Below are 27,989 nucleotides of genomic sequence, written 5' to 3'. Positions count from 1 at the left end.
AACTTTAAACAAACTCATAAAGCCTTTAAGTGCAATAAATGCTTTTTATTGTATGCTCATTTCAATGAGTAACATTTAGAAATAATAATCCCACATTAACAGTGACAATCTTATCTTACAGCGTGTACATCATTTACAACCACATGACACACAACTTTAGATTTTCCAAATTTAATATTCTGAATTAAGAAAGATAAAAAATTTATTCTCAAGGAACTGATTCTTACCTGGTGCAAAAACAGAAAGGTGAACATTATTTAAAACACAAAGCCACAATATAGCATGAAGTAAAATTACATTTTAATTATGCTGAACAGCTGAGTGTAAACATGAAGCAACTAAAACTTAAAAGTACACATCATATGCATTACATTTATGAACAGGATTTTCATTAAATTTCCCTAAACCAGCTTTTTATATTAAGCGCCATGTTGATCTGCAGCATGCTAACATAAAGTGTTGTTAAAAGGATGCATATTTTATACACTGTAAACTGAATATCCACCTCTAAGCTCTATTGGCAGCATAGTGTTTTGTTAAATACTGCATAAATACTGCCTCACATTGAAAATGTATGTTAATAATATGGTATATAGATTTTAAAAATCAAAAATTTCAATAATGGCATAAAATTGCACCTTTAAACATTAGAGCAAGTAAGACTGGAACAATCATACTTGCTATGACTGTCCTAAAAAAACTAAATATTTAAGAAAACTGTGTTCTCTCAATTTAATCTTAGTATCATTAAGAAATATAGTGCTAGCTTTGTTTGCAACATTACTGTTGCATGCATTTTAGAAAGCCACATTTGACTCAAATATACTTTTGTCATATATGCCATACTGAATATCAATCAACTTGAACATCAGAAAAAAGGGGAACTTGAATCTTTAGACTTTAGTACAGAATGCTGTATTTTAAACATCCTATCCTGTAATAAAACCTTAGTAGCTCTGAAATCCTTCTAAATAGTATTGAACTAATCTAACCTGTTTTCCAGTGAAATTTCTTTCAATGAATACACAAAACTTTTGCCATTTCTGGAATTCAATTTCCAGGTACCATATAAAGATTCAGTGACTAAGTGACTGATGGATGATTGCATTTTATTTTACCACCCCATTTATAAAACTGCATAAAAGTGAGGCCTTTTATGCAGTTAGGCCTTAATTAGATATGATTTTTTCAGAAAGATTTGTCTCTAGTATGATCAGCCAAATAAAGTGGTTGTCTTTGCTCTTCCCCTCTGTGGTTGAATTATGTTTATACCATTAAATAGACAATAAGGTTTTCTGCAACCATTCTATGGTGCTCCTTAAATTATTTAAGTAATTTCAAAGGGCTATGAGATCCCCTCTCAATTCAAATACTTGAAGATCTTTAATAAAAAGAATGCAAATTTATAATATCAAGCTATGTAACCAGGTGAAAGAGTTTGTGAAATTATCTTCCCATGTAGCATGTCATATTTTCTAAATAGCTTCTTTCTTTATATTAATCTTACTATATAAGAGCCTCCTTGTGGTGTCTCATAATATGCTGATTTTTTTCTGATGGTCGTCGGAATCCCTTCTTGCAGAATTCACACCTGTGTGGGTAGTCTTTCGTATGTATTGATATCACATGTCGTTTAAAGCCAGATGCATCTGTGGTGCTGTATTCACAATACTCACATTGGTAAATCTTCCTTCCAGTGTGAGTCTTCATATGCTTTTTGAGCTCATTTTGTTGTCTGAATCCTCTTTTGCACCTTTTACACTTCAATGACTGATCCTTAGTATGAACTGAAAGGATATGACCACTAAGAATAAATGGATCTGATGTTTTAAAGTCACAGTGCCTACACTGATGAATCTTCCTACCCTTATGGATATCACTATGCTTTTTGAGCTCAGAAGGGCGATGGAAACCTTTATCACAGACCTCACATTTGTGAGGAAAATCCTTAGTGTGGACAGATATGATGTGCCTCTTAAGGTCACTTGAGTTGGTGCTCTTATGGTCACAATGAGGACACTGGTGTGTCTTATGTCCTTGAAACAAATCCAGATGGCGTTGAAGTTCTCTCTCATCACCAAATGCTTGGGGACAATGCTCACATTTATATGGCAAATTGTTACCATGCTTAGACTTAATGTGAGTTTTCAAATTTGATTGATCTGCACACCTGAAGACACAATACTGACACTGATATGGCTTTTCACCAGTATGGGTTCTCATATGTTTCTTGAGTTCAGAAGGATGTCGAAAGCCCTTCCCACACTCAACACAAACATGAGGAAAATTCTTGCTGTGAACAGCCAGTAAATGTCGGTTTAACAGTCCTTGTTCCGCAGTTTCATAGTCACAGTATTTGCACTTGTGCATCTTCGGCTCCTTGTCTCTTAATATAAGTTTATTTGAACTCAATGGACTAGCTTCTCTGTATCTTCGTGTGTATTCTGTAAATTCATGGGTTTTGTCAACTTTGTTTATAAGCTTATGGCTTTCTAAATGGTTATGGAAACTCACTTTCTTGTTAGTTGTAAAGTCACAATCTGTACACTGATATTTTTTTCTCATTAAATGATCAGGATGATTCTTCATGTGTCTTTTCAAGAATCCTCTGGATTTAAACTTTTTTGTGCAAATATGGCAAGGATACACTGTCAGGGGTTGTCCATCAGGGCCTATTATAACAGCTAGATTTAAAAAAAAAAAAAAGGAAGTTGTAACATTTGGCCAGACTGTTTTAAAAGGGTTTTACAACAAATGCAGCAAAATTAGCTGACATTCACAATGTGAGAACTATACTAGTGGAATAAAACCCTGTAAGACAAGATTTAGATTAAAAGCAATTTATAATAAAGTAAAGCTCCAGGAGTTAGTGATGGACAGAGAAGCCTGGTATGCTGCAGTCCATGGCGTCACAAAGTCAGACATGACTGAGCTAATGAACTGAGCACACTAAAATATAATGAGCAGCACTCTACTATAGACCATTCATCTGCCAAAATGTTATATCACATATACTTTGTAACAACCTGAAAATTCTCTTTTAAAAAACATCATCTGGGTAAAAAGCAAACAAGCACAGTTTTGCTAAGTAACAGTAAAACATTTTTTAAAAAACCCAACTACTTAGATCAAACACAAGTATATGAGAGTAGGACTAACTACACTACAAACAACTGACTTATATTCTCGAGTTACAAAACATACTACTGCATTTCAAGTAATTATAGTATTCATAAAGCAATGTATTAGTATTTTACCTGTTTGCCACTGCCTCATTTCTCCCCTTCTCCTCTTCTTGGTTTTTTGTTTAAGTACTTTATTTGTGTTAATGCTATCACAGATTTGAAGGTATTGTGCTGCTGTATTACTTCTGTTTTCTAATGTTGAGTCTAAAGTATTTCCTGAAAAAAAATCAATACACCATTAAACTATATATATTTATACTCTTTTCATTTTGATTAAATTACTAGAAAAAAACTTAGCATTCAGTTGCCACTGAAGTGCTAAATTTCACGAAGTTACATTCATTTCTCAAGTGAATACGCAAAAATATACCATACAAAATTAACTTTAAAATATCCAGCTTATTTACCCTAAAGGAACAAACTGATCAGGTAAATGAAACGTAAGAAACTGAATTTTATGACCATGAACAAAATCTTGACATCAGTTCAACTTTCCCACCAATGAAGGCTGATGAAATTAAAGAGATTTAGCAAAGAATTAATTTATACATGTCAGATAACCAATACAATCATGGTAACTGTGTAATACATGACAAACAACAACTTCTTGTATTTATGCTTCAAAATGGTTTACTTAATGTTAAAAGTAGTAAGACTGACTTTTTAAGAGTTAAGATAAATGTGACAGGTAATTTTCCAAAATTTCAATGGAATCAATATATACAAAATACTTTAATATCCGTTCTCACAATCTTTTGTGTTATGCAATTCAGTTTAAAAACGTAGCCCAAGAAACTGTTTAGCTTAAATGCTAGGATATGTATGTCTCTCATTAATTCACCTGAAATCTATATTTAAATTTAGAGAGTGAAAACCTCCTAAGGTTAGAAACAAGATAGTCAGATACTTTATTCTCCCTGTGTAAGAAAATAAAAAGAACTATCAAGCATGGAATAAAAAACACTATATGAAATATATTAAAACTAAAAAATACTTAAGCTGACACATGAGTTTTATGTAACATCTATATAATCTACTGGCTGCATAGAAATTAAGAAAATAGTTCCATCCCAAGGAGAACATTAACAAATGGTTGATATCATGGACAATTTTTACTTTCATGTCAGAAAAATTTATATTTTATAATCTTTTCCATAGTAACCTTTTATGGCCATGCAGTAAGTGGCCTGACATTTGTATCTTGAAAAAGAATTTTTTTTTTACTTTTACTTTTTGGCCACATCATGTGGCATGTGGGATCTCAGTTCCCCAATCAGGGATCAAACCTGCACCCCCTGCAGGGGACACATGGAGTCTTAACCAGTGGACCTCAAGGGAAATCCTGAGGTAAAGCTAAAATTAACTGCATTCACAGAATAACACACATTATGTCTCTAAATAAAATTCCTTGAAGAAATAAACTTATAACTAACTAGATATGACTAGGCAAATAAGAGTCTAATGGGTCTGTACACACAAACTAATAACTCTTTATATACCAAGTAATATACAAAACCAGCTATTTAACTTACATCTCACATATAATGCTCTCTCACCTGATGATTGACAATCTTCATACCTTCGAGAAACTCTTCTTTCATCTCCTTAAGAAAAACAACAACAAATTAAAAACTGATAGGCTGAGTATCAACAATTATCATTGGATCACATCTACAAAACCTTACATCAATCACCATTCCTTGGATTAAACTTTTTGTTGTTGAGTTCTTCCACTCCCATAGATTAGATAATTTCACACACTGAAAGTAAGGGCTGTTGTGAGTATCCTTGGAACTAACTTATAGGAAAACCTTACTTTCTATATAAAACCTGAGTAGACATTCTATGAGGCCATCATCACCCTGATACCAAAAGCAGACAAAGATACCACAAAAAAAGAAAATTACAGGCCAGTCACTAATGATGGGCTTCCCTGGGAGCTCAGCTGGTAAAAAATCCACCTGCAATGCAGGAGACCCTGGTTTGATTCCTGGGCTGGGAAGATCCCCTGGAAAAGGGATAGGCTACCTACTCCAGTGTTCTTGGGCTTCCCTGGTGGCTTAGATGGTAAAGAATCTGCCTGCAATATGGGAGGCCTCGGTTCAATCCCTTGGTAGGGAAGATCCCCTGGAAGAGGGCATGGCAACATACTCCAGTATTCTTGCCTTGAGAATCCCCATGGCAGAGGAGCCTGGCGGGTAAAATCCAAGGGTTTGCAAAGTGTCAGACACAACTGAGTGACTAAGCATGTCACTGATGAACATACATGCAAAAATCCTCAACAAAATTCTAGCAAACAGAACCCAACAACATTTTTAAAGGATCATACACCATGATCAAGTGGGCTTGATTTCAGGGATGCAAGGATTCTTCAATATACCCAAATCAATGTGATATATATTATTAATTGAAAGATAAAATCATATAATCATCTCAGTAGATACAGAGAAAGCTTTTCACAAAAATCATCACTCATTTGTGATAAAAACTCTCTAGAAAGTAATGAAGGATCATACCTCAACATGATAAAGGCCATACATGACAAACTCACAGCAAACATTAATCTCAGCGGTGAAAAACTGAAAGCATTTCCTCTAAGACCAGGAACAAGACAAGGGTGCCTACTCTTGCCACTATTATTCAACATAGTTTTGGACGACCTAGCCACAGCAAACAGAAAAATAAGAAAGAAAAGGAATCTAGATTGGAAAAGAAGTAAAACTCTCACTGCTTGCTGATGACATGATATTACACATAGAAAACCCTAAAGATGTCACCAGAAAATACTAGAATTAATCAATGAATATAATAAAGTTGCAGGATATAAAATTAATACACAAAAATCCCTTGCATTCCTATGTACTAGCAATGAAAAATCAGGAGAAATTAATGAAACAAGCCCATTCACCACTACAACAAAAGAATAAAATACTTAGGAATAGACCTGACTAAAGAGGCAAAAGACCTGTATGCAGAAAACTATGAATCGAAGATGACACAAACAGATGGAGAGATACAATATGAAAGTGATTATATTACCCAAAGTAATCTACAGATTCAATGTAATCCCTATCAAACTACCAATATATTTTTCACAAAACCAGAACGAACAATTTCACAATTTGCATGGAAGCACAAAAGACCCCAAATAGCCAAAGCAATCTTGAAAAAGAAAAACAGCTGGAGGAATCAACCTTCCTGACTTCAGACTATACTATAAACCTATAGTCATCAAGATAGTATAGTACTGGCACAAAAACAGAAATATAGACCAATGGAATAAGATAGAAAGTCCAGACAGAGATAAACTCATGAACCTATGAGCACCTTGTCTTTGACAAAGGAGGCAAGCATATTCAATGGAGAAAGGATAGTCTCTTTAATAAGTGGTAATGGGAAAATTGGACAGCTACTTGGAATGAAACTACAATACTTCCTAACACCACACACAAAAATAAACTCAAAATGGATTAAAGACTTAAAAGGTAAGGCAAGAAACTATAAAGCTCTTAGAGGAACATAGGAAGTACACTCTCAAATATAAATCACAGCAAGATCCTCTTTGATCTACCTCCAAGAGTAATGGAAATAAAGACAAAAACAAACAAATGGGACCTAATTAAACTTAAAAGCTCTTGCACCACAAATGAAACAATAAACAAGATGAAAAGATAACCTTCAGAATAAGAGAAAATAATTTTAAATGAAACAACTGACAAAAGATTAATCTCCAAAGTGTATAAACAGCACATATGGCTCAATATTAGAAAAGTGATCAATCAAAAAATGGGCAGAAGATCTAAACAGATACTTCTCCAAAGAATACATATAGATGGCCAAAAAACACATGAAAAGATGTTCAACATCACTATTATAGAAATTCAAATCAAAACTACAGTAAGTGTATCACCTCACACCAGTCAGAGTGGGCATCATCAGAAAATCCACAAACAAATGCTGGAGAGATGTGGGGAAAAGGGAACCCTCTTGCACTGTTGGTGGGAATGTAAGCTGATACAGCCACTATGGATAACAGTATGGAGATTCCTTAAAAAACTAGGAATAAAACTACCATGTGACCCAGCAATCCCACAGTTCAGAAAGACCCATGTACCCTCAATGTTTACAACAGTAGTATTTACAATAGCTAGGACATGGAAGCAACCTAGATGCCCATCGACAGATGAATTGATAAAGATGTGGTACATATACACAATGGAATATCACTCAGCCTTAAAAAGAAATGAATTTGAGTCAGTTCTAGTGAGGTGGATGAACCTAGAGCCTGTTACACAGAGTGAAGTCAGTCAGAAAGAGAAAAATAAATACAGTATATTCATGTGTATATATGGAATCTATAAAAATGGTATTGATGAACCTATTAACAGAGAAGGAATAGAGACACGGACATAGAAAATGGACTTGTGGACACAGTGGGAGAAGGAAAGAGTGGGATGAACAGAGAAAGTAGCCTTGACATATATATACTGCCATGTATAAAAGAGATAGCTGGTGAGAAATTGCTATATAACACAGGGAACCAAGCCTGGTACTCTGTGATTACCTAGAGGAGTGGGGTGGGGGAATGGGAGGGAGAAGAGGGAGGTGATATATGTATAATTATGACTGATTTGCTTTGTCGTATGGCGGAAACCAACACAATATTGTATAGCAATTTTCCTCCAAATAAAAAGTAAATTAAAAGATTGGAAATGGGAGCTGTTCTTACTATGCAAATGAAAACAAGACTCCTTGATTTATAATTAAATTATATTTTTAATTAAAAAAAAGAGTAGATATTTCTGCAGAACACCCTCAAAATTGAAGATGCTCAACAAATGACTGCTCAATGAATGAAACTTTGAAAAAAACAAGATAAATTAACACATTTGAACAACAAAATTTTTCAAAATAAAAAATATATCTGGATCATCCTGAAAAGTAGAAATGAGATCAAATAGAAAGGGAAAAAATAACTTGATTAATTTACCTTTCATCATATACTTCCTATAAGAGCACACCTGAATTTCTGTTCCTTTTCAAACCCCAATATCTTATTTTTATGGTGTTAGTACAAAAGAGGAAGGACCAATTTTCAAAGGACATTTCTATTTTAAGAAAAATTAAACTTTCAAGCTACTCACTTATACAGGTAGGATATAAAATAAACCCTACTGAAAAAAATGCATTAAGCAAAGTTCATTTTAAATAACACAAGATATGTGGTATAAAAATCATGTAAGTAACTTGAGATGAATCAGTCCACAGCAAAACATAGTATTAGCCAACTCATGGTGGGCATTAGCATAGCATATTTAATGACCTAAAGGCTGATGAAATATATGTTATGTACTTATTAGGTTAAAAAAATGACAGTGTCCGACCATATACCGCAGCCCAGACAATAGGGACAATTGTTTTATTAACATCAAAGTCCTCAAGTTGAGTCTCAGGGAAAGTTCCTTCCTCTTCCCCTACAATGACTTCCATGTATACTTCATCTGCTATTTCAGCACAACCTAAATTTTAGAAATAACTGCTTGCTTATAACCCCAAATATTTACTAAATGGGTAAAAATTTCCAAATGATTATTTTTCAAGATTTCAATTTGGTAAATTTAAAAATTATATTAGGCATTTGGGAGGCTAGTGCCACCAGGAGACAATAATTCATCAAAATTCTTATCCTCCTCTTAGAACCTAATCCTATGAAAATGATTTTCCATTTATATAAAACGTGTGCTTAAAATATACTGACTGATTTTACAGTACATTGGGCATTGCAAATTTATAAGAAGAATTGTATTCCATAATTCTGGATGATAATTCTTTGGAACTCAGAAGCATTTCCCATAGAATCAATTACGAGAAAGCGGTCCATGCTATCCTACATATTGTAACTTAAATGCAGTACTGTACATGCAATGAAAAAATTGTCAAAAATACTAGTAACTAAAGCATTAAAAATTAAAGCAAGTAAAACCATATATACACATGGTTATAATATAAAATGCTGGTGCTCAAAGCTATGTGGACACCAATTAAGATGCAGGACTTTCAGAGACCTTACTGAAGACAAAAACATTAAGTTAGACACTTTAAAAAATATCGCTAGTATAAAAGAATTTAAACCTAGAGGGTCAATAAGTTTATTTTATGTGAAATAATCCACTTAGCTTTAATCTGTTAAACAGAAAACTGGCTTGAATTTATGCTTTTCCTTTAATTTACACAGTGGTATTTTCTACTCATTTGAAAAATGTGGAAAAAATATGGGACAAAAGTATCCCTCTCCTAGGTTTCCTTTCTTTCAATTAACCAGAAAGAGACACTGGTCTAAATTTTATACATCCCCATGGAATTCTGGCATCAGCTAACCTAAGCTTCAATCTCCCACCTTCCATTGTGCCCCTTCTTACTGACCAATGAGTAAAAAAGTAAAGAATTTAGAGATCAAGTAGAGATTCTTTTTCTAATAAAGTCCTCTAGACTCATTTGTTTTTGACATTTTCAGCTGTGGTATATTATTCATGTTTGGGATGGGAATTCAGCTCCCTATGAATTCTGGGGAAGGGAATTTGAGGAGTGGGGATCATAGTGCAGTATAGGTAAAGCTAAGTATTGTCAAGGTAATGCAGTCAAGGGGAGGCTTTTGCTCTTCTAGGGTAAATCAAAGTAGTTTTTGTTTCAGCATGGCAAGAAGACAGAAAAAGCCTTAGGGAAGGGCATTCCTATACTGAGGTGAGGAGAAAGTAGGAAGAAAGTAAAATGTCTTTATAAGGAAATGTGTACTATGGCAGGAAAGCAAATGTCAGGAGCTTTTTTCACCCTGTGTGGTACTCAGCTCCAAGAAACCTTAAGCAGCAACTACTTGGAGATGATCAACAGCATAATAAGTAAAAATCCTGGTGGCTTGACTTGGAAGAATACTTACTCAGCCAATGCCTCAGTAGCAGAAGGAAACAACCAGTTAGCCCTTCCACTGCTAAACTCAGAAAGAGGTCAACAGTGCTCACTGCCATGTGCAAAGAACACTGGTAGCAGAGTTAGGCAGACATGAATTCAAATCCTATGTTCCTCATTTAATATTAGATGACCGTGGGCAATTGCTTAACTTCCTTGAGCATTTTCTGCTTCCATTAAACAGGGATAATACCACCTAACTCAGAAATGAGTTATAAGAATTAAATGAGATAATATATGCAACATATGCAATACACACACAAAGTAGATTCTCAGTAATTACCTACGTATTTGTGAGCTCTAGTAAAGTCAGGAACCATATGTTGCTGATCTCAGTATCCCAAGTATCTGAAACACAATATCTATGTTTGCTCACTTGAACAATACACGTATCCGTGAATAGTCAAAAGGACCCTTCCTTCTTAATTATAGCAAATGGTCAGACTGATTTTATTGATATTTGCTACTATGTAGTGCTTAAATCTGAGATTGCTTTTTTAAGAAAAGAATGCATGATGTCTATGGATGAGTCACTACAGTGCCATTTTTTTCTTACTGATATCATCTTCTTCTTGAGAAGAATCTTTAACTGCCATGTAAACCATCTTCTCCCGCTGCATTCGGCTCTGATCAAGCACTCCAGCTACAGAATGTCCATTGGTGTACTCACTCTCTGTGACAATTTCTGTTCCACCTTAAAAGTTAAAACATGTATCAAAATCAGTAAGCATCATAGAATAATTTCCTCCCAGGTGGCTCTAGTGGTAAAGAATCTGCCTGCCAATGCAGGAGACCCAGGTTCGATCCCTGGATTTGGAAGATCCCCTAGAGAAGGAAATGGCAACCTACTCAAGTATTCTAGCCTAGAAAATCCCATGGACAGAGGAGCCTGGTGGACTATAGCCCCTGGGGTCACAAAGAGTCAGACATGACTGAGCACACTTTATATTATAATAAGGAAGATATATTAAAATATTTTCTTTTAGAAAAATACTCCCCCCATATATTTTAAGTGTCAAGAGAATTATCATATAAATTTCACTTTAAATTATCAGTCATTACTAAGAAATAACAACATATGTGCAAAGCACTTTGTCTTTTACATGTATTTATCCATTTAATCCTCATGATAGTATTATAAGGTAGTTACTACCATTATGACCATTTTATGGATGAGGAAACTGATGTAGAAAAAGGTTAAGTAATTCACCAAAGGCCACTTAAATGGTAGAACTAGGATTAAAATCCAAGCAGCCTGCCTCTAGAATACCCTTAAATACTCACATTTCCTATTCCAAACCAAACTCCCTCCACTCATGTTTTGAAATCTCAACTGGAATCTTCTACACGTTTGAAAGAATCTGAGAATGACTTGTTCTGTACCATATTTATATACAATTATATATATATTACATATATATATATAATTTTAAAATATTCTATCCCCAAAGAAACCTATTAAAAAGTTGCACTTTGAAGGCAGTATTAGAATAGTTTCCAGAAAAGATAAGTTCTAATTCCTAACCATTATAACAATAAACTTAGTATTTATACCTATTTCAACATCATCTTCAGCCTCGGCTTTAAATATATACACTTTTATTACTTCTGAACCAAATCCATCTTCTTTAACATCTTCTTGTGAACCATCACTGCTGATTTTTAATGGTGTGTTCCCCATATGCTCTAATTTTTCCCCAACATCATCTACTGTAAAATATAAAGAGGAAACTATTTCAGCCAAAAAGTACCAGTGACATTTAGTGGGTGTTAAGCATTAATATTAGTGCAATGTGAAATAATGTGTTAACAACTTACCCACTGTATTCAATTAATAACCTATTATGCAACCATTAAAAGTGGTATAGTTCATGAAAAAAGAATTCAAGACAGATAGACTACATGATCATAACTGTATAAAAATCTAGTCACAGATAATACTCTTATATTTCAGCTTTAATTAAAATGATTTGTGAAAAAATTAAATAATCTTCCATCATGTTCAACATTTTAAGCTAAATCCTAACAGCAAAATTAATAACAAAAATTAGAACATAAAACATATAGTACTCATAAAATAAGCTGACATAAACAACAGTTTCCAAATTAAGTAGCAGCCTGTCTAAACCAATTAGCATAAGAAATCTAGTATCTAAAAAAGAGAAAACACCTGAATTATCTTATAAGGGCCTTTTAGAAATCACAAAAATAAAACCTTAGTAAATACTTTTAACTCCTGTTGAGTCAATGGAAGACAACTTCAAATCAGAAACTGTGTATTCTTCTAGACTTAACCGTTGTATGCTTTGCTTCAAAATCATCATAAAAGCAACAACAATTACTTACACTTAAAGTATACTCAAAATTTTTGATTTTTTAAGAATGGTGTTTAGTTTCAAGTAAATATCGTGCACAAACAATGCAATGAATATATTATATTCATAGAGTTTATTCTTTGGACATAAATATTAAACAATATATTCCCCAAAATATTAACATCATATGCCTACCATTTTTTTATTTCAATGCTTTTTCTGTCCCTATAAAAACTGAAATGTAATCTAAGTTGAGAATCTGCTCCTCCCTATTATATATATCATAGTATCACATATGAAATAAAAAATCATGAAGTCTTGACTGCATCTAATCAATTCCAGAACTACTGAAAACAGTGACATTTAAAAGTTTTTAACTCAGTACTTTTAAATATATGTATTTCAGTTAAGATCTACATGGGTCAAAGTCTAGCCTTTATCTCAGTTTCAAAATCGATATGTACAAATTCAAAACTATTCTTTTGGTCTTTCACAATGGTGAAAAACAACACACTTCAGAAATTCTTCCTACAATGCAAAGCTACTTTAACTTTGTGACTAAATATAAATGATTCCACAATATTTAAGAGTTCAGATAGTTTACTGTCTATGAAAGAGAGCACCTACATTATCAAAATAAATAGAAAAATTTTTTTTTCATTTTATCATAGACCCTAATTCTATTCCCACTTTTTTGGTAAACAGTTTTTTTGACAATGGGGCAGGTTCAAATGAAAGAAAAAAGATGAAGAATCCAATATTGGTTTAACAATCTCTCTTTTAAAATATGTTGAATAAAACAATGAGATCTTTAAAAACATTACAAGAGTCAAGTAATAAGTCTTCAGAAAAAAGTACTTTCTCATTCTTAGAAATAAAGACATAGAATATTAAAAATTTTAAAAGTGTCCAAAATATGAATTTCTTAGGTTGGAATAATTTATAGTAGATTAATGAAAAAAATAGTCTCATATGATAAATACTATTTTATACACTTTAGTGGTTTAAAGTGACCACAGTTTCTCCTATGATCAACTGAATTAAAACTGTAATTCTCAGAATTAAAGCTCATGAAATGAAATAAGACATTTGTTTGCTCACTTCTCAACAGAATTTCACTTTAAGTATTGAAATTACTGTTGACTCTGATTCCATTCATACCTTTCCTTAATGTCCACAGTTTAATGTGTACCTTATTTTGTACTTAGACTTCTCAGAATGAACAATTTTGAAATGAACTGAGTAAACTTGTTCTGTATTTTATGTTCATAGAAGATGATAAAGTTATTAGATATGTTAGTGTACAGTTTTAGTTTTAGAGATAAATTACCAACTTCCAAGATTTATTCTATATTCTTCATTATAGAAAGTACAAAGTTAACAAAGACTTAACAGGCAATCAACAGGCTTTAGAGATAGATTCTAAGTCTTTTCTTAATGCAGATAATACTCAAAATATCTAAAATTCAAGCTTAACCTTTTTGTTTGTTATAAGGTTTACAACATTCAAGTCCCACAGTGTTGTTTCTCAATCTACATGTCATCCCAGCTAGTAATAAGTGGGTAATATTATATACAGCACAGAATTCTACTGGTGCTAAGTATAACATTAAAATAGTAAGGTGCATTATTTACCAGCCCCCACAAAGTGTGGTAGCATTCAACATTCTTCTATAGACAACTGGTACAATTTGATTAAAATTTCATTTTAGTAAAATGTATAATATTCCTTTAAAAAACTAAGTAGGCTTTTTACTGCACCCCCTTCTTGTTACATCTATCAAAAAATTAATATGGTGAATATGATATTATTAGTATAAAGTACAGCTGACTCTTGAACAATGCAGAGCTTAGGGGCACTGAGTCTATACACAGTCGAAAATTATATATACCTTTAGAGTTGGCCCTCCATATCTGTAGTTCTGCATTTGCAGATGCAATCAACCTCAAATTATGTAATACTATAGTATGTATTTATTGAAAGGAATCCTCGTATTAGTGGATCCACACAGTTCTAACCTGTGTTGTTCAAGGGTCAACTATATACTGATGTACCACAGGGATGGGATGAGGCAATGTATAATGGATCCAGAAGGCAATGGCAACCCAATCCAGTACTCTTGCCTGGAAAATCCCATGGACTGAGGAGCCTGGTAGGCTACAGTCCATGGGGTCGCAAAGAGTCAGACACGACTGAGTGATTTCACTTCATTACACAATGATGAAACAAACAAAAATGAATAATATTTAAATCACAAAGGTGTTCTACTTCTATGTGTATATATCCAAGAGATCTAAAATCTATGTGCATAAAATCTTGTCCATGAATGTTCAGGGCAGCATTATTCACAACAGCACAAAAGTGGAAACAACCCAAATGTCTATTAACCAATGAACTGATAAAATATATATCCATATAATGAAATATATGGATATATTCATCAATATATAGAAATGAAGAACTGACACATGCTACAACATGGATGATCCTTGAAAGCATTATACTAAGTAAAAGAATTCACGCACAAAAGGCCATATATTATACCATTACATTTACATAAAATGTTGAAAACAGCAAATCTATAGAGACAGAAACTGGATTAGTGGTTGCCTGAAGGGTGAGTGGACTAGGGGAGTGTCTGCTCAAGGGCATGAAAAAATCTGGGGGAAAGAAAAAATTCTAAAATTGATTATGGTGATACAATTCTGTGAATATATGAAAAATCACTGATGAACACCTTAAATGAGAGAATTGTATAGCATGTGAATATCTCAATAAAGTTGTTATATTAAAAAATACAACAGTGTTAACTTTTCCCTTTTATCCCTGAAATTGGTGAGGTTTCATGATATCTCCCGTAATGACCCTACCAATATATTTTTCTTTACACAAAACTATTTTCCTGAAAGAAATAAAAACTGATTTTATTGGTAAAGAAAACACTGAATGCATTATATTGGTTGATTATTTAAAGGACTCTCCTTTCTCCAGTGAAGTTTTTCATAAAGGAAATCATCACCCACAAGTGTCTTATGGGTGCTAGGTATTTTTAAAGAAAAGAACACCTGGGACAACTTTAGACAGATAGCTATCCTATATTAATTTCCAAGTTACTTAGCACAAGTGGAATAGCCTAACTATCTGTTAAGATAAAGAAATTGTGACATTTGGTCTGAAAGTGGAAAAAACTTAAGATGTATCTCAGTGACTGAGAGAAGACAAACTCCCTACCACTAAAACCCAACTGCTGATGAGATTTCCTTATAGGGATTCAGGAACAAGATTAAAGTCTGTTTTAAGTTCTCAATTTTATCTCTTAGAGTAGTTGAAGATATCTTGGAAAAAACCAGAGAACTTTTAAAATTAACATTGCGGCCTCTCAAGGCAATTTATTCTTGAACTTCTGAAGATTTAAGGTCAACAAAACCCAAGAGGTAAAAACATGAATTAAAATTAAGAGATGAAGAAAACAAAGGACAAACTAAATCAAACTAGAGTAAAATAAAATAAATGAAAATGGTAAGATAGAGTAATTAGTCCCAATTTGAATATTCTAACCATTACAAAAAAGGATCTGGGTGGAAAGAAAATAAATTATATAAAATATTTCATTTTTATATATCCTATTTTCTACAATAAAAAATTATTTAAGTTTAAAAGGTATTTATTTAAAAATTGTTTGTTTCTTTACTAATGATTAAGGTGGTAATCAATCTCCAGTCTGAATTCCCCTGAAATGACCCCACAGCAGTTCCAGTATTATTTGAGTAACACAATGTTCCTTATAGTTCCTTATCAGTTCCTTAATGTTCCTTATCAGTCAAATTCTATTAGACTAGAAGGACAGAAGTCTTTGGCACCTGACACATATGGTAACATCAAGATAAATATTTTAAATTAAAATATTCTAGAAACTTAAAAGAACTTTTGCAGAATCAAATCACAGAAGATATGTTGAGATATGACTATTCACAATACATATAATGTCTAAATTTTAGACCGTTTTAATACCAAAGAGTTTAATTTGACAAGTATCCTTTTAAAGGCATAATGAATTTGTTTTGGTACAGAAAGACTTTCGACTTTTGCCATACCGTTTTAGAAAACCATAATCACAGTTTTGCTTTTTAAAAGAAAAAAATGTCAGGTTAAAATGTAAATATGGAGCTCCTTTAGTAATCCACATCAATTGAAAAAGAATAATAACATTTGCACAGTCTTTTAGTGGCTTAAATTATTCACTTCAAAACAATATAAATATTTACTTTGAAGTGCTTATAGAGAGAAAAAAATTAACACATCAGACTTCAGAATCATAATTACAAATTAAATCTAATTTGTTTTTAGTTTTAAGTTCACTGATACACATACATAATGTACAATCATTTTACATACACATATTCTACCTGTTAATTCACTTCTCAATCAACCATTTTTTATTTAAAAAAATAAAAGAACAAAAATCCTCCCTTGAAAAGTGAAATCGTCATGTAATCTTTACTCCTTCTAGCATGATGCCTTCAAATTTTATAAGGAATAGATCCACTTCTTCCTCAAGCTCCACCAATAACTTATCATAACATTTTTATTATTGCTGCTATTCAGGCAAACCTACCACTTGAAATGAGAACAAGATACTTCTATCTTCTTCATTCAGGTAGAATGTCTTAAGAACATCATAAAGTCAGTCTGATATAAATTTGTTTTAAGTATTTTGCACAGACTATACACACACCTAAACAACAGAAAATAAACACAGGCAGAACTGTAGAATACAATCTGAATTGATTATTTACTTTTCAAGTATTTAATTAGAAAAACTAATTATACATTTTTTAACATGTTATGCTTAAATTCCTAAGCAAAACTGAAATGACAACTCCACTATTTGTCAAATTAAAGAGAAAGCGGTGGTTGCATAATTACCCATTTTGAAATACATATATTTACTATTAAAATTTTATGTCATTTAATATTCTTTTTGAACCTTCCAAATTCATATTTTTATTCTAAGATATCAGTAAATTGCATTAGTTTACTGTAGGTATGAATTTTCAGAGTAAATTAAAAACATGAGCAAATTCAAAAAACCATCTGAACAATGAAGCTTTGAAAAAAATTATTTTTCAAAAAGATTACCCCCATGACTTTTATTGAACAGATCCCCCATCCCAGAAAACCTGTTCATGTTATACATAAATCAATTTCTACCAAGTAATTATGGAACTTAAATGTCACTTACAAGATATCATTAAGTAGTCTTCAGAAGTGCTCTTGACATCATCATCATCATCATCTTCAGTTTTAATAGTAACTGTAGAACCAGGAACACCACCAGCTGCTTGAATCACAGTTTCTGTATCTGAATTAGTTACAAGAACCTCCTCTGAAACCATTGTGGGAGAGTCAACTCCTGAAACACAATCTTGGACCACATGTTCCAAGTGTCCATCAGGACCAGTAACAAGATCAGCCACAAAAACCTGCTCAGGTACTCTAACAGTTTCTGTAATTAGCTCAGACGTCAAGATGTGATCACCATCATCTTCCTCTAAATCTTCTTCAATAGCAACATCAGCCTCAAGTACAGCTTCAGGAACAATTACACCTTCTGTTACTACATCAGTCTCAGTGATGATATCAGGCCCATGGACAACTTCAGCTGCAAGGCCATGATCAAGAGTTATCCCACCATCTGTGACAACATCAGAAACTAATACAGCCTCAGGAACTGAAACAACAATATGGTCTCCATCGATATGCGCAGTACCAGTCATTCCAGCAACTACAATACAAATTATCCAAAGAAAGTAATCTTATTAATTAAAAGTATTTATATATCAGATGATATAAAATAGTTTTTATTTTAGAAATAGTCCTGGGAAAATTAGAATTTTAAAGAACTACTGATAATTAAACTGCAGTAAAAACCCCTAACAACTAGGAACTGAGGGGGAAGTGGAAGAAAATAATGTTAGTAAAATCTAAGTTAAAACCTTAAAAATAATAATCTTTATTTTGAAGTAAAACATAAAAGCCACAGTGAGATATTGAACAGCTAAAAAAAAAGAAATAAATAACACCACAGGTCGGTGAGGATGCAGAGAAACTGAATCTCTCATATATAATGTAGCAGCCACTCAAAAATCATTTGGCAGTTTCTTACGAAAAACATGTACTTACCAATACAACCTAACAATTGCACTCTGCAGCATTTCTCCCAGTTACTAAAATATGTTTACACACAAAAAAATATACATGAATATCCATAACAATGCATAGTAGATATTATTTCTAGTAGCAAAAGAAAAATACAACTCAAATGTATACAGCATGCAAATGATTGGTTAAGCCATCTTTGGCACATCCTCACTATGGAATACTACTCAGCAATAAAAAAGGACAAACGATTGATACATTAACAACCTGAATCAACTGCCAGAAAACTGTGCTGAGTGAAAAAATTCAATTACAACATACAATATACTGCATAATGTATAACTGGAATCATTTATATAACATTCTCAAAATTCTAAAAGCATAGAGATGGAGTACAGATAGCAGTTGCCAAGGATGGGGGTGTATGTGACTATTTTGGCATAGCACATACACAGTGATGGACATCATAAATACATGATCACTGTGTATCTTCATTGTGGTGATGTCTATACAAATCTATATATGGAACAAAACTGCACAGACCCATATACATTCACACATACACAAATGGTGAAAACTGAATGAGGTCTGTAGTTTAGATAATAGTAATGCACCAATGTTAATTTCTTGTTTTTAATATTGTACTAAGATGTCAACATTGCAGAAACATGAGTAAAGGGTTTATGGGACCCTATACACTATTTTTTCTATTTCCTGTGAGTCTAGCATTTCAAAAGTTAAAGTTAAAATAAAAAGGACACAAAACCATGAAAGGTTGCCAATATGTTAAATTGAGTTAATAAAATATTACAGCTTAATACATTAGACAATACATATTATAAACATGAAAGTCTCTGAACTTCTTTATAAGAATTACTATATTCAAAAATGTAAAGCATCTTTTAACATCTGATTTGGGGAGAAGAAAACAAGTCACTTTAGATAAAGATTTGGTTTATTAAAAAAAACACTATATAGACTCTGAATTGTATTAAATTCTAATCTAGTAAATTATAAGAATAAAGCTTTAAATAACATTTATCTTGAGCAGCATGGTAAACACCAACTGCTACCCTCTTGTAAATATTATAAGAGTGTAAAATTCCTTCATGAGTAATTCTGTTACATTCTGCCTCTCTGAAGTGATGCAGTAAACAAATTAATAGAGTTTATGTACCAAGTTATAAGAAAATTACTCCATGAATCCAGTACAAAGCCTTTTCTACATAATGATTACTTTCTATACAGTAATAATCTGAAAGAGTGCAATTTGTTACATGGTTCATTATTATTAACCAATTCATTATGAAGTTTGCTGGTAAATTAGGATGGAGACCAGTAAACACACTAAAAAATAAGGTGAGAAGGGAAAGTTACTTTTCAACCCTTCTGAAGTTTTCTCACTATTCTCAGATTCTCACCGAAACCACATTACCCAAAGGACACAGCCTCAGCCTTGAAAATCAGTAGACAAAAGGAGTGTGTATACAATAAGAACTTTCTACTCACTTTTTATTCCACTGGTCATTTTTGTAGACAGGGAGATGGTGAGGGTTCAAATTTAGTATTCAACCAGACTGAAAATGTGATTTTTAGCAAGGAAAAATTAAATGCTAAGCCTATAAAATTCACAGTATTGAAATTCTATGTATATGAATAACAACATTAATACAGTATAAATTTTTTTCATAAATTAGACTTAAAAGTGTGGGAAATTCTATTTATTTAAGAACACAGCTAGAAGATAGTTTGTTTCCTAAAGGTAGACACTAAAGAAGGATGGAAGGACAGAATAATGCTAGTGCTGGCTTGGGTTCAGATTAACCTGTTTGGGAGGATTCTAATAAGATGGAATAAGTGCTTTTCAGTTTACCTAGCAGGAACTCACATGTCAAAATAAATCAGATCTAAACCAAAGAAATACAAACATGCTTGTTTACCCTGAACTAAATAATTTAAGAATCTTAGACCAAGAATTGATGAGTTCCCACAGGGTACTGGCAGAAACTAAGCCCATGATCCAAAATGCTTTTCATTAAATTTTGCTCTTTCCTCTTATCAACTCATTTGAAATTCTACTGAATTTCTAGACAAAGTTATTTATTTTAGCTACACACTAGCTATATTTATTATTGAATACTATGCACCAAGCAACCTAGTATTTTACATATAATATCTCATTTAAGCCCCAGAACTTCGAAATAAGGGAGTATTATTGTCTCCACTTTAAACATAAACAAACGATGGTTTAGAGAGATTAAATAAATTTGCCCAAGGTTCAAGCTGGGAACTGAATGCATTTTTTTTTTTTTTACTCTAGACTCGCTTTTTTAACTTGCTTAAATGAGAACAGAATTTACTTACCCTAGGGACTGATTTTTAAGAAATTTATAGGGCTAATCAAGTGAGTCACTACTAAAGGAATAGATTAAAGAGAAAGAATAAAAAGACCTACCATAGAGTGACTTATTTAAAATTCAAGGCATTTAGTAAGCAGCATTAAAAGGCATTAAAATTTTATCTTACTAGGTAGCAAACTATAAACAATATGAAAAAAAAATCTTTTAAAAGTGTGAAATCAATTAAGATGACCAGATAACAGTAAGAAACAAGTCATTATTCTAAGCATTTCCCTTCTTACTAAAGTTGCTTAAATTAAATATGAATAGCTGAATTTCACCAGAAAGCATAATATTTAGTATCTGGGGGGTTTGTCTTTGGCCACCATATACCGCTATTTTGCTACTAAGTCTCAAAGCAGTATGGGCTTCCTAGGTGGCTCAGTAGTAATGAATCCACATTTGATCCCTGGGTTGGGAAGATTCCCTCAAGAAGGAAAGGGCAACCTACTCTGGTATTCTTGCCTGGTAAGTCCCATGGACAGAGGAGCCTGGTGGTCTACAGTCCATGAGGTCACAGAGTTGGACACAACTTAGCAACTGAATACACATGCACACTCATGCCCAAAGCAGTATGGACTGTTTTTAGCAATAAAATCCTAAACAATTAGATTCAACAGCACAGATTCCAAGGACAACTATTATACTGAGACATGCACAAGTTATCACATAAAGCATACTATTGTAAAATTTAAAGTATCCTTGAAAAGAAACTGGTCCAATAAATTTCTGAATTAAATTAACAGTTCAGACTCTTAATATAGTAGCCATTTCATACCAACCAAAAATGGAGAGAATTTAGAGATCCTATACCACATTGTGTGTTTACTTAGCTAGCTCTATCTATGTATGCTACACTCATGTTTCACAAGTATCATTAATTTCTAGGTTTGTAGATATCTAAGTTTTTAAGCTAGCAAAAATTTAAAGAGAACGTATCTAATTTCTAATCAAATTTTAGAATTTGGAAACCTTAGTATTAGATATAAGGGATTAATTAAGCCTCAATTAACTGATGGAACAATGGAAAGAAAGCTAAGAGGAACACCAAGTAAAAATTTACCAGCACCAGACATTTTTGCAATCTTTGAAAGGAATCAAGCTTTGCTTGCTAATAGGCAACTTCTTCAGGAGTGGGGATGGGAGGGGTTTCTGGCACTTTATCAGATGCCACAGGGTAAGTAAGATTTTGTATAAAATGGACAAAATACTGTATTTCTTCCATAAAAAATCTTATTTTGCATCATTTATTTTCAGATTCCAGATATAAAAGATGTCATATAATATTTCTCCTTCTCTGTCTGACTTCACTCATAGAGACTCACACACTTAAGAGAATGAACTTATGGCTGCTGGGGCGGGCGGAAGGACGGAGGCAAGGCATAGTTGGGGAGTTTGGAATAGACATATACACACTGCTGCATTTAAAATGGATAACCAACAAGGACCTACTGTAAAGCACATGGAACTCTGCCCATTTGGCAGCCTGGATGGGAGGGGAGTTTGGCGGAGAATGGAAACATGTATAGGTATGGCTGATTCTCTTTGCTGTTCACCTGAAACCATCACAATATTGTTAATCGGCTATACCCCAAAACAAAAAGATTAAAAAATACCTTATTTTTAAAAGGTAAAAAGTTAGGCTTATTATACCGAAAATTATTATAAACTTATTATACTGAATTTCAAGTGTTCTACAATTTGAAAAACTTATCTCTTTGCAAGGAATTCACAAAATTATTTTTAAAATTTCTTATACCTCAGGCTTTTGCCTTCTTCTAGAGTTCATTCCCATACTTTTTCCACCTAAAATCACTTCTAGGTCATCTATAGTCAAACAATTCATTTCTAATTCTTTAAGCAGAGTAAATCCATGATTCCTTTTTGTATCGTCAATTAACTACAACTACCACCACATTAAATCTGGAGAGGACAGTAAATGTTATCTAGCCCAACCCACTCATAAAAGTGAATTAAGTAATTTGCCTAAGTTTACATAGATAATTAATAGGACTGCCAAGACTAGAATCTAGTTCTGAGTCTCATTACAATGGGCTTTACAACATGAGACAAAATAACATATTCAACCATATTATCTAAAAATAGTATAGTCTTTTCTTAATTGAGCAAAGTATCACTCTTTGTAGTCTCCCATTTCTAATTATATCTTTAACATTCCACAATATCTCATGTTTCTGTTTACTTTTTATCCCAATTTACCATTTGTCTCTTCTACTCTCACTTTGATCTTTTCTGTAATTCTTACCACCCTATCACTGCCACTTATACTTCAGATACCTCTCTCTTCTATCATTCAGACTGACTTTGCCCAAATTCAGATTATTTGCTGTTAAGGGTGCCTTATCATTTTCATCAAAATGACTACTGTTAAGAGGCCGCTGAAAAATCTGGTCACAAAAAAAACAGGGATTTTTTTTTTTTTTTCAAGAAAAGAAAAAGGTAATGCTATCAATGAGAACTTTCTAAGTATATGGCATCAGAATATAATTAATCACCTAGTGCAAGATATTCCTCTCACTATATAAGCATCTAACTTCTTTGAAATGATGAAAGTACTTCCATTTCCAGCTTTATTAACAATGCAACTTAAAATGTATTTTATATTTTAACATTTTCTAACATGAGAACTGCTATATTTATATAAATTGTTTTTCATTTCTAATGATGTATTGCCCCTATATTCCAAGTTTCCTTACTTCAATCTACCCACAAAATTATAAGAATGATTTTAACTAGACTACTGGCACATAGATTTACTTAAATAAGCCCTACAAATGTATTTTCCTGGTAAAGGAACAATTTTTCATTGTAATTATCCCCTTCCCCAATAGAGTTTTGATATTTAGTTACAAAGAAAAAAATACAACAAAGAAAATGCTTTACCAAAATCCTGCATAATCATGGTATGGGCCATTCTAGAGTCTGATGTGTGCAATCCAAGACTTCCACCACCTGGATCCATACTTAGTAAAGTTCATTCACAAATCTCTGTAAAAGAAGTGTTTTTTTAAAATAGTTTAAATGCATTTAGGTCAAAGTCAATTGTTTTGAGAAAAATGCAATTGAAAATGTGCCTCTCAACCAGGTGTGCAAATCTCATTACAAAGGAAAACAAAGCAAACAAACAAAAGAAACCTTGTTTTATGCTTTATGTGACAACCATAAATAAAAGAAGGGTCAGTGGAAGTAAACCAAAGATAATGGAGAAGAAGCACAAAGGGTGATGAGCCACAGGGAAGTGATAGACGCAAGCAAAAGAACAAAATTGTAGTATTGAGGTTCCAGTTAAAATATAGGTTATTAAATAGGAAGAAAAAGAACAAGATGACAACAGACAATAGTTGGGGTATTTATACATTACTAGAGGACTCAGGTGTCTAGTATTAGTGCATTTCATCCAGTGGCTCTCATCCATTTCTTCCAGACCCAGCTCAGCTCTGCAGCGTAGCTCTGCAGATAAACTTGTGTTTCACCTCTGGCTCCCGGGGTTCTACTTATAATGAAAAATGTTCTATCCCAGTTTCCCTGGAGTTCTTTGAGCCAGTAAGGACTTCTTGCCTTACTCTACTACAATCTCTTGGCTCACAGTTTTGAGGGCTCATGAAACATGACTGCTTCCTAAATGTAGTAGAGATAAGATCAATCACATACAAACATTTAGCAAATTGGTTCTTTCAGAATAGCTTTTACTTGTAACTGTAACTTGTAAATTTTTTCATTAATAATTAATAAAGCCATGCTAGCCTCATGCTAGTTTTGGAAGCAAGGGCTCAACCTATTTCATTTCAAATGACTTATACTATATTTAAGATCACCAAATAGTATGGAACCTAAAATTAGGTTGTACCTTAATGTTATTTCTTAAAACTATATGTATACTTTACTCTCAGATACAAGCTTCTAAGCAAATCAACCAAAAAATCTGTCAATTTTATAGAACATTTCCTCATTTTTAGTTAGAAATGTTTAATAGATTTGGCTTAATCTATTCTTAAGTACAGGAGATCACTAAGATTTTTTTTTCCTTGCCTCAAAGTTCTATAGGTGTACAGAAGGCAGGAAAGTCTCACAGAGTAATCTTTATCAACCTTTGAGTCATGTATCTCAAAATCCTACAGCAGTAGGTGACATCTCTGTATATTACAATGATTCAAACAAAATTACTTTATGTGTGAGCACATTCTGAGCTGTATTTTTGTTATCTTTTTTAAACACCACATTGTTTTCTGCCTTCAAAATGAAGTCAAGAGAGTTCACAAACTACCTGGGTCTTCAGAGAGATAAATTAAAATGCCATAATGACTTATTTCAAACATTTAAAACAGTGTACTATTTTAAATTTAATTAGAATAACTGCTTTATCACATAACCAACAGAACAATTACAAATGTCTTTAAAATGTTTTAAACAGTTAATTTTGCTTAATTATTAAATAAAACATGAAGTAATTTGTTAATCACCTTAATATGAGTATCCTGAAGAAACTGTAGATTTTCTTACATATTGTAAAATAAAATCTGCAGCATTTTGTTTTTGTTATTTTTCCTTCTGAACTACGTTATTTTCTTTGGAAGAACGTTCTTTTTACCTATTGTAAAAATACATTCACAATTAGATATCTTAAAACATTTTAAACCAAATCTCTGACACAACTTAAGAATTTTTCTTTACACTTTAATGTACAGGATGAGATTGGCTCAAAACTATTAACCTAAAAAGCAACCAAAGGGATTCCAACAGAAATAACTACCTACAACGTTACTTCACTTAGAATCCGACCATCTGATTAAACCAAAATCTTTCCTAAAGCATATTTAAAAAATCACTAGGAACATTTTATTTTGGAAAGTAAGAGAACCAACCAAGGGCAAGCTTTATTCTTGCCAAATCCATAGGAAAAAAATCTGCACTAGTGCTCAATGAAGTGTAAAAATTTTAACACATAGCGCAACTCTTACAGGAATTATCACACTGTAAGAATATCAAATAAACTGGAGCACCTTTTTTTCCCCATATAAAAAGTTTCAATAAGATCAATAACGAATGGGGTATGAGAGCAGTGTATTAAGGATTCAGTAGCCAATATAGCTAGGCTTCTCAGTATTCTGAAGAGTATATTTCACATCCTTATTGAATGGAAGTAACCACCAAATACTCTTCAAGAAAACATCTTGCCCTCAGTTTATGTGGAGCAGAAATCACAAAACAAAAATCAAAGCAAGACAAAAATAAAAAAACAACCCCCCCCCAACACACACACATTTTACTCTCATTCGTCTCCTCTAAACAGATTCTTCAGGGCCTAGCTTCTAGATGATGTAAATAGGGTGAGGGACAGGAGAAAAATACTAAGGCGGCAGAACAAGACAATGTGAAAGTAGTATAAGCAGAGATAGGAGACAAAGGAGCCCTGGCAACTAGCAGTATTGCAGCTTTGGACGCAACCCTCTTCCCGCATCAGTCTCCCTTTCCCACGACCATGCCAAGTTTCAATCATTCTGAACAGAACGCACACACGTGCCCTCCCATACATTACCCATCTCCCTGGATCTTCAACCAAATGAGAACCTTCGCAGTGGAAAGGCAGAAAGCGAAGAGACAAGAATACCCTTTCCCCTCCTCCCTCACTTGGTGCAGCAGTCGCCACCGATACTACCCACGCCGTGCTGCCCAACCCCTCACCATCCTGCTCCCTTTGCCCCGCTATAAGGGAGACGGCGGCAGGGAACCAAAATGGTGGTGTTTTAGCGAAGGCGACAGTTGCCGCACACAGCCTCCACCCCCACCTTAGGCTCTGACGGCTCCCTAGCCCCTAAAATGCCAGATTCGGTGCCACCCTCTCGCAAACGCCGTTATCCCCCGAGCTTTCCAAGGTTACCAACCGCTGCTGGCGGAGACGGGGGCGGGAGCGAGATGGGGGAAGTGCAGCTGAGAGCAATGGGTGGGGGGGGGGGGTAGTGTTGCCGAGAGAAAATGCCAGGGGGCCGCCGCATTCTTCACCGTTTTGTTTTCCGCCATTTTCCCGTCACCCTAAACCACCGACGGCCTCCACGACGGCTCTAGCCCCCGGGGGCTGTGGCCTGGGGGGAAAACAGGGCAGCTGAAAGAGAAGTAATTCTCTCAATTCCCCCAGCCATCCGCTGCTGAGGAGAAACACTGTCTGCCGAGGGGAGGGAACGCTTAGGGACTAGACGCCACTTCCATTGTTCCTGTCGCCCTACACTACGCTCTGGGTGTGAGCCTCTCCTCAACTCAACCGAGCGACACTGAGAGCAGCCGACTCAAGTCCCTGTACTCTCTCAGGAGTCTCCTTACCTGCCGCGGCCGCCGCCAGATGGATTCTGACCGCGCTCCGGTTTTCTGCGGGGGGGGGGGGGGCGGCAGCTGTGGATCAGCGAGCTCCTCACATTCGGGTTTCCGAGGTTCCGCAGCTCGAGCCAATCACAAGCTACTCTGCGTCTGGGAGGCGCGCCGCCTAGTCCTCTTTTATACCGCGCCTGACTTGCTGAGGTTGCATTACGTCACGCTCCCCTTGCTGCAGGGTAGGGGGCCGCGGGGGGAGCGCGCACGCGCGCGCGATCGATCGAGAAGCCCGCGCTGGGTTTCTGCCCGGAGACCCCGCGGACTTGCGAGTCGAGGCTGCGGCGCTGGGCGAGTCTCAGTGCGCAAGCCTGGATCTTGGCGCGAGCCTGAGGTGTTTCCGTGGGGAGATGTTCTGTTTTCCAGGATTTCTAAAGGAGAAGAAGAGGGGGAAGTGGGGAAATCAGTATCCGAATGGCCATCCACTGAACCTCTCGTAGATGTTGAATAACGTTTTAAAAAAAACAAACAGTCCTACCCTCGAGGACTTGACCAGTTAGGCTGACCTGAGTGATAAGAAGTATGCTTCCCCGAAATGAAACTCTTACGTATTTTGCAGTTTCCCTCCTTCATTCTTTTTATATTT

The 27,989-nt window shown here is 34.2% G+C and overlaps 1 protein-coding gene across 10 annotated transcripts; it reads right to left on the bottom strand.

The window, feature by feature from the left end:
* Positions 1-30: 30 nt before the first annotated feature.
* Positions 31-27,504, bottom strand: ZNF711 (zinc finger protein 711). 10 transcript variants are annotated; one of them, XM_060407525.1, is made up of 10 exons: positions 27,359-27,504; positions 25,504-25,631; positions 24,400-24,661; positions 23,927-24,031; positions 17,707-18,249; positions 11,703-11,858; positions 10,705-10,842; positions 4,742-4,789; positions 3,258-3,401; positions 31-2,684 (listed from the first exon to the last, which is right to left on the bottom strand). In XM_060407525.1, the coding sequence occupies exons 4-10, from the start codon at positions 24,003-24,005 to the stop codon at positions 1,507-1,509; spliced, it is 2,286 nt and encodes a 761-aa protein (XP_060263508.1). In that variant the 5' UTR covers positions 24,006-24,031; positions 24,400-24,661; positions 25,504-25,631; positions 27,359-27,504; the 3' UTR covers positions 31-1,506. The 10 variants fall into 10 exon arrangements, with proteins under 10 accessions (XP_060263508.1, XP_060263505.1, XP_060263511.1 ...); XM_060407522.1 differs by having other exon boundaries at positions 24,405-24,661; XM_060407528.1 differs by lacking the exon at positions 27,359-27,504 and adding an exon at positions 26,830-26,953.
* Between the last annotated feature and the right edge of the window lie 485 nt (positions 27,505-27,989).

Source organism: Ovis aries, chromosome X (genome assembly GCF_016772045.2).
Source record: "Ovis aries strain OAR_USU_Benz2616 breed Rambouillet chromosome X, ARS-UI_Ramb_v3.0, whole genome shotgun sequence".
Lineage (NCBI taxonomy): Eukaryota > Metazoa > Chordata > Mammalia > Artiodactyla > Bovidae > Ovis > Ovis aries.
This window is presented reverse-complemented; position numbering and strand designations above follow the sequence as displayed.

Bases quoted from the DNA above. Each gene is read 5' to 3' on its own strand.
- ZNF711 (XM_042242535.2), bottom strand. From the start codon at position 24,005: ATGGATCCAGGTGGTGGAAGTCTTGGATTGCACACATCAGACTCTAGA. The intron at 4,790-8,569 runs GTCGGACACTGT...GTTTTTCTTAAG, and splicing joins TGTCTGGGCTGCGGTATATG to GAGATGAAAGAAGAGTTTCT. The intron at 3,402-4,741 runs GTGAGAGAGCAT...ATTTTTTTTCAG, and splicing joins TGAAGATTGTCAATCATCAG to GAAATACTTTAGACTCAACA.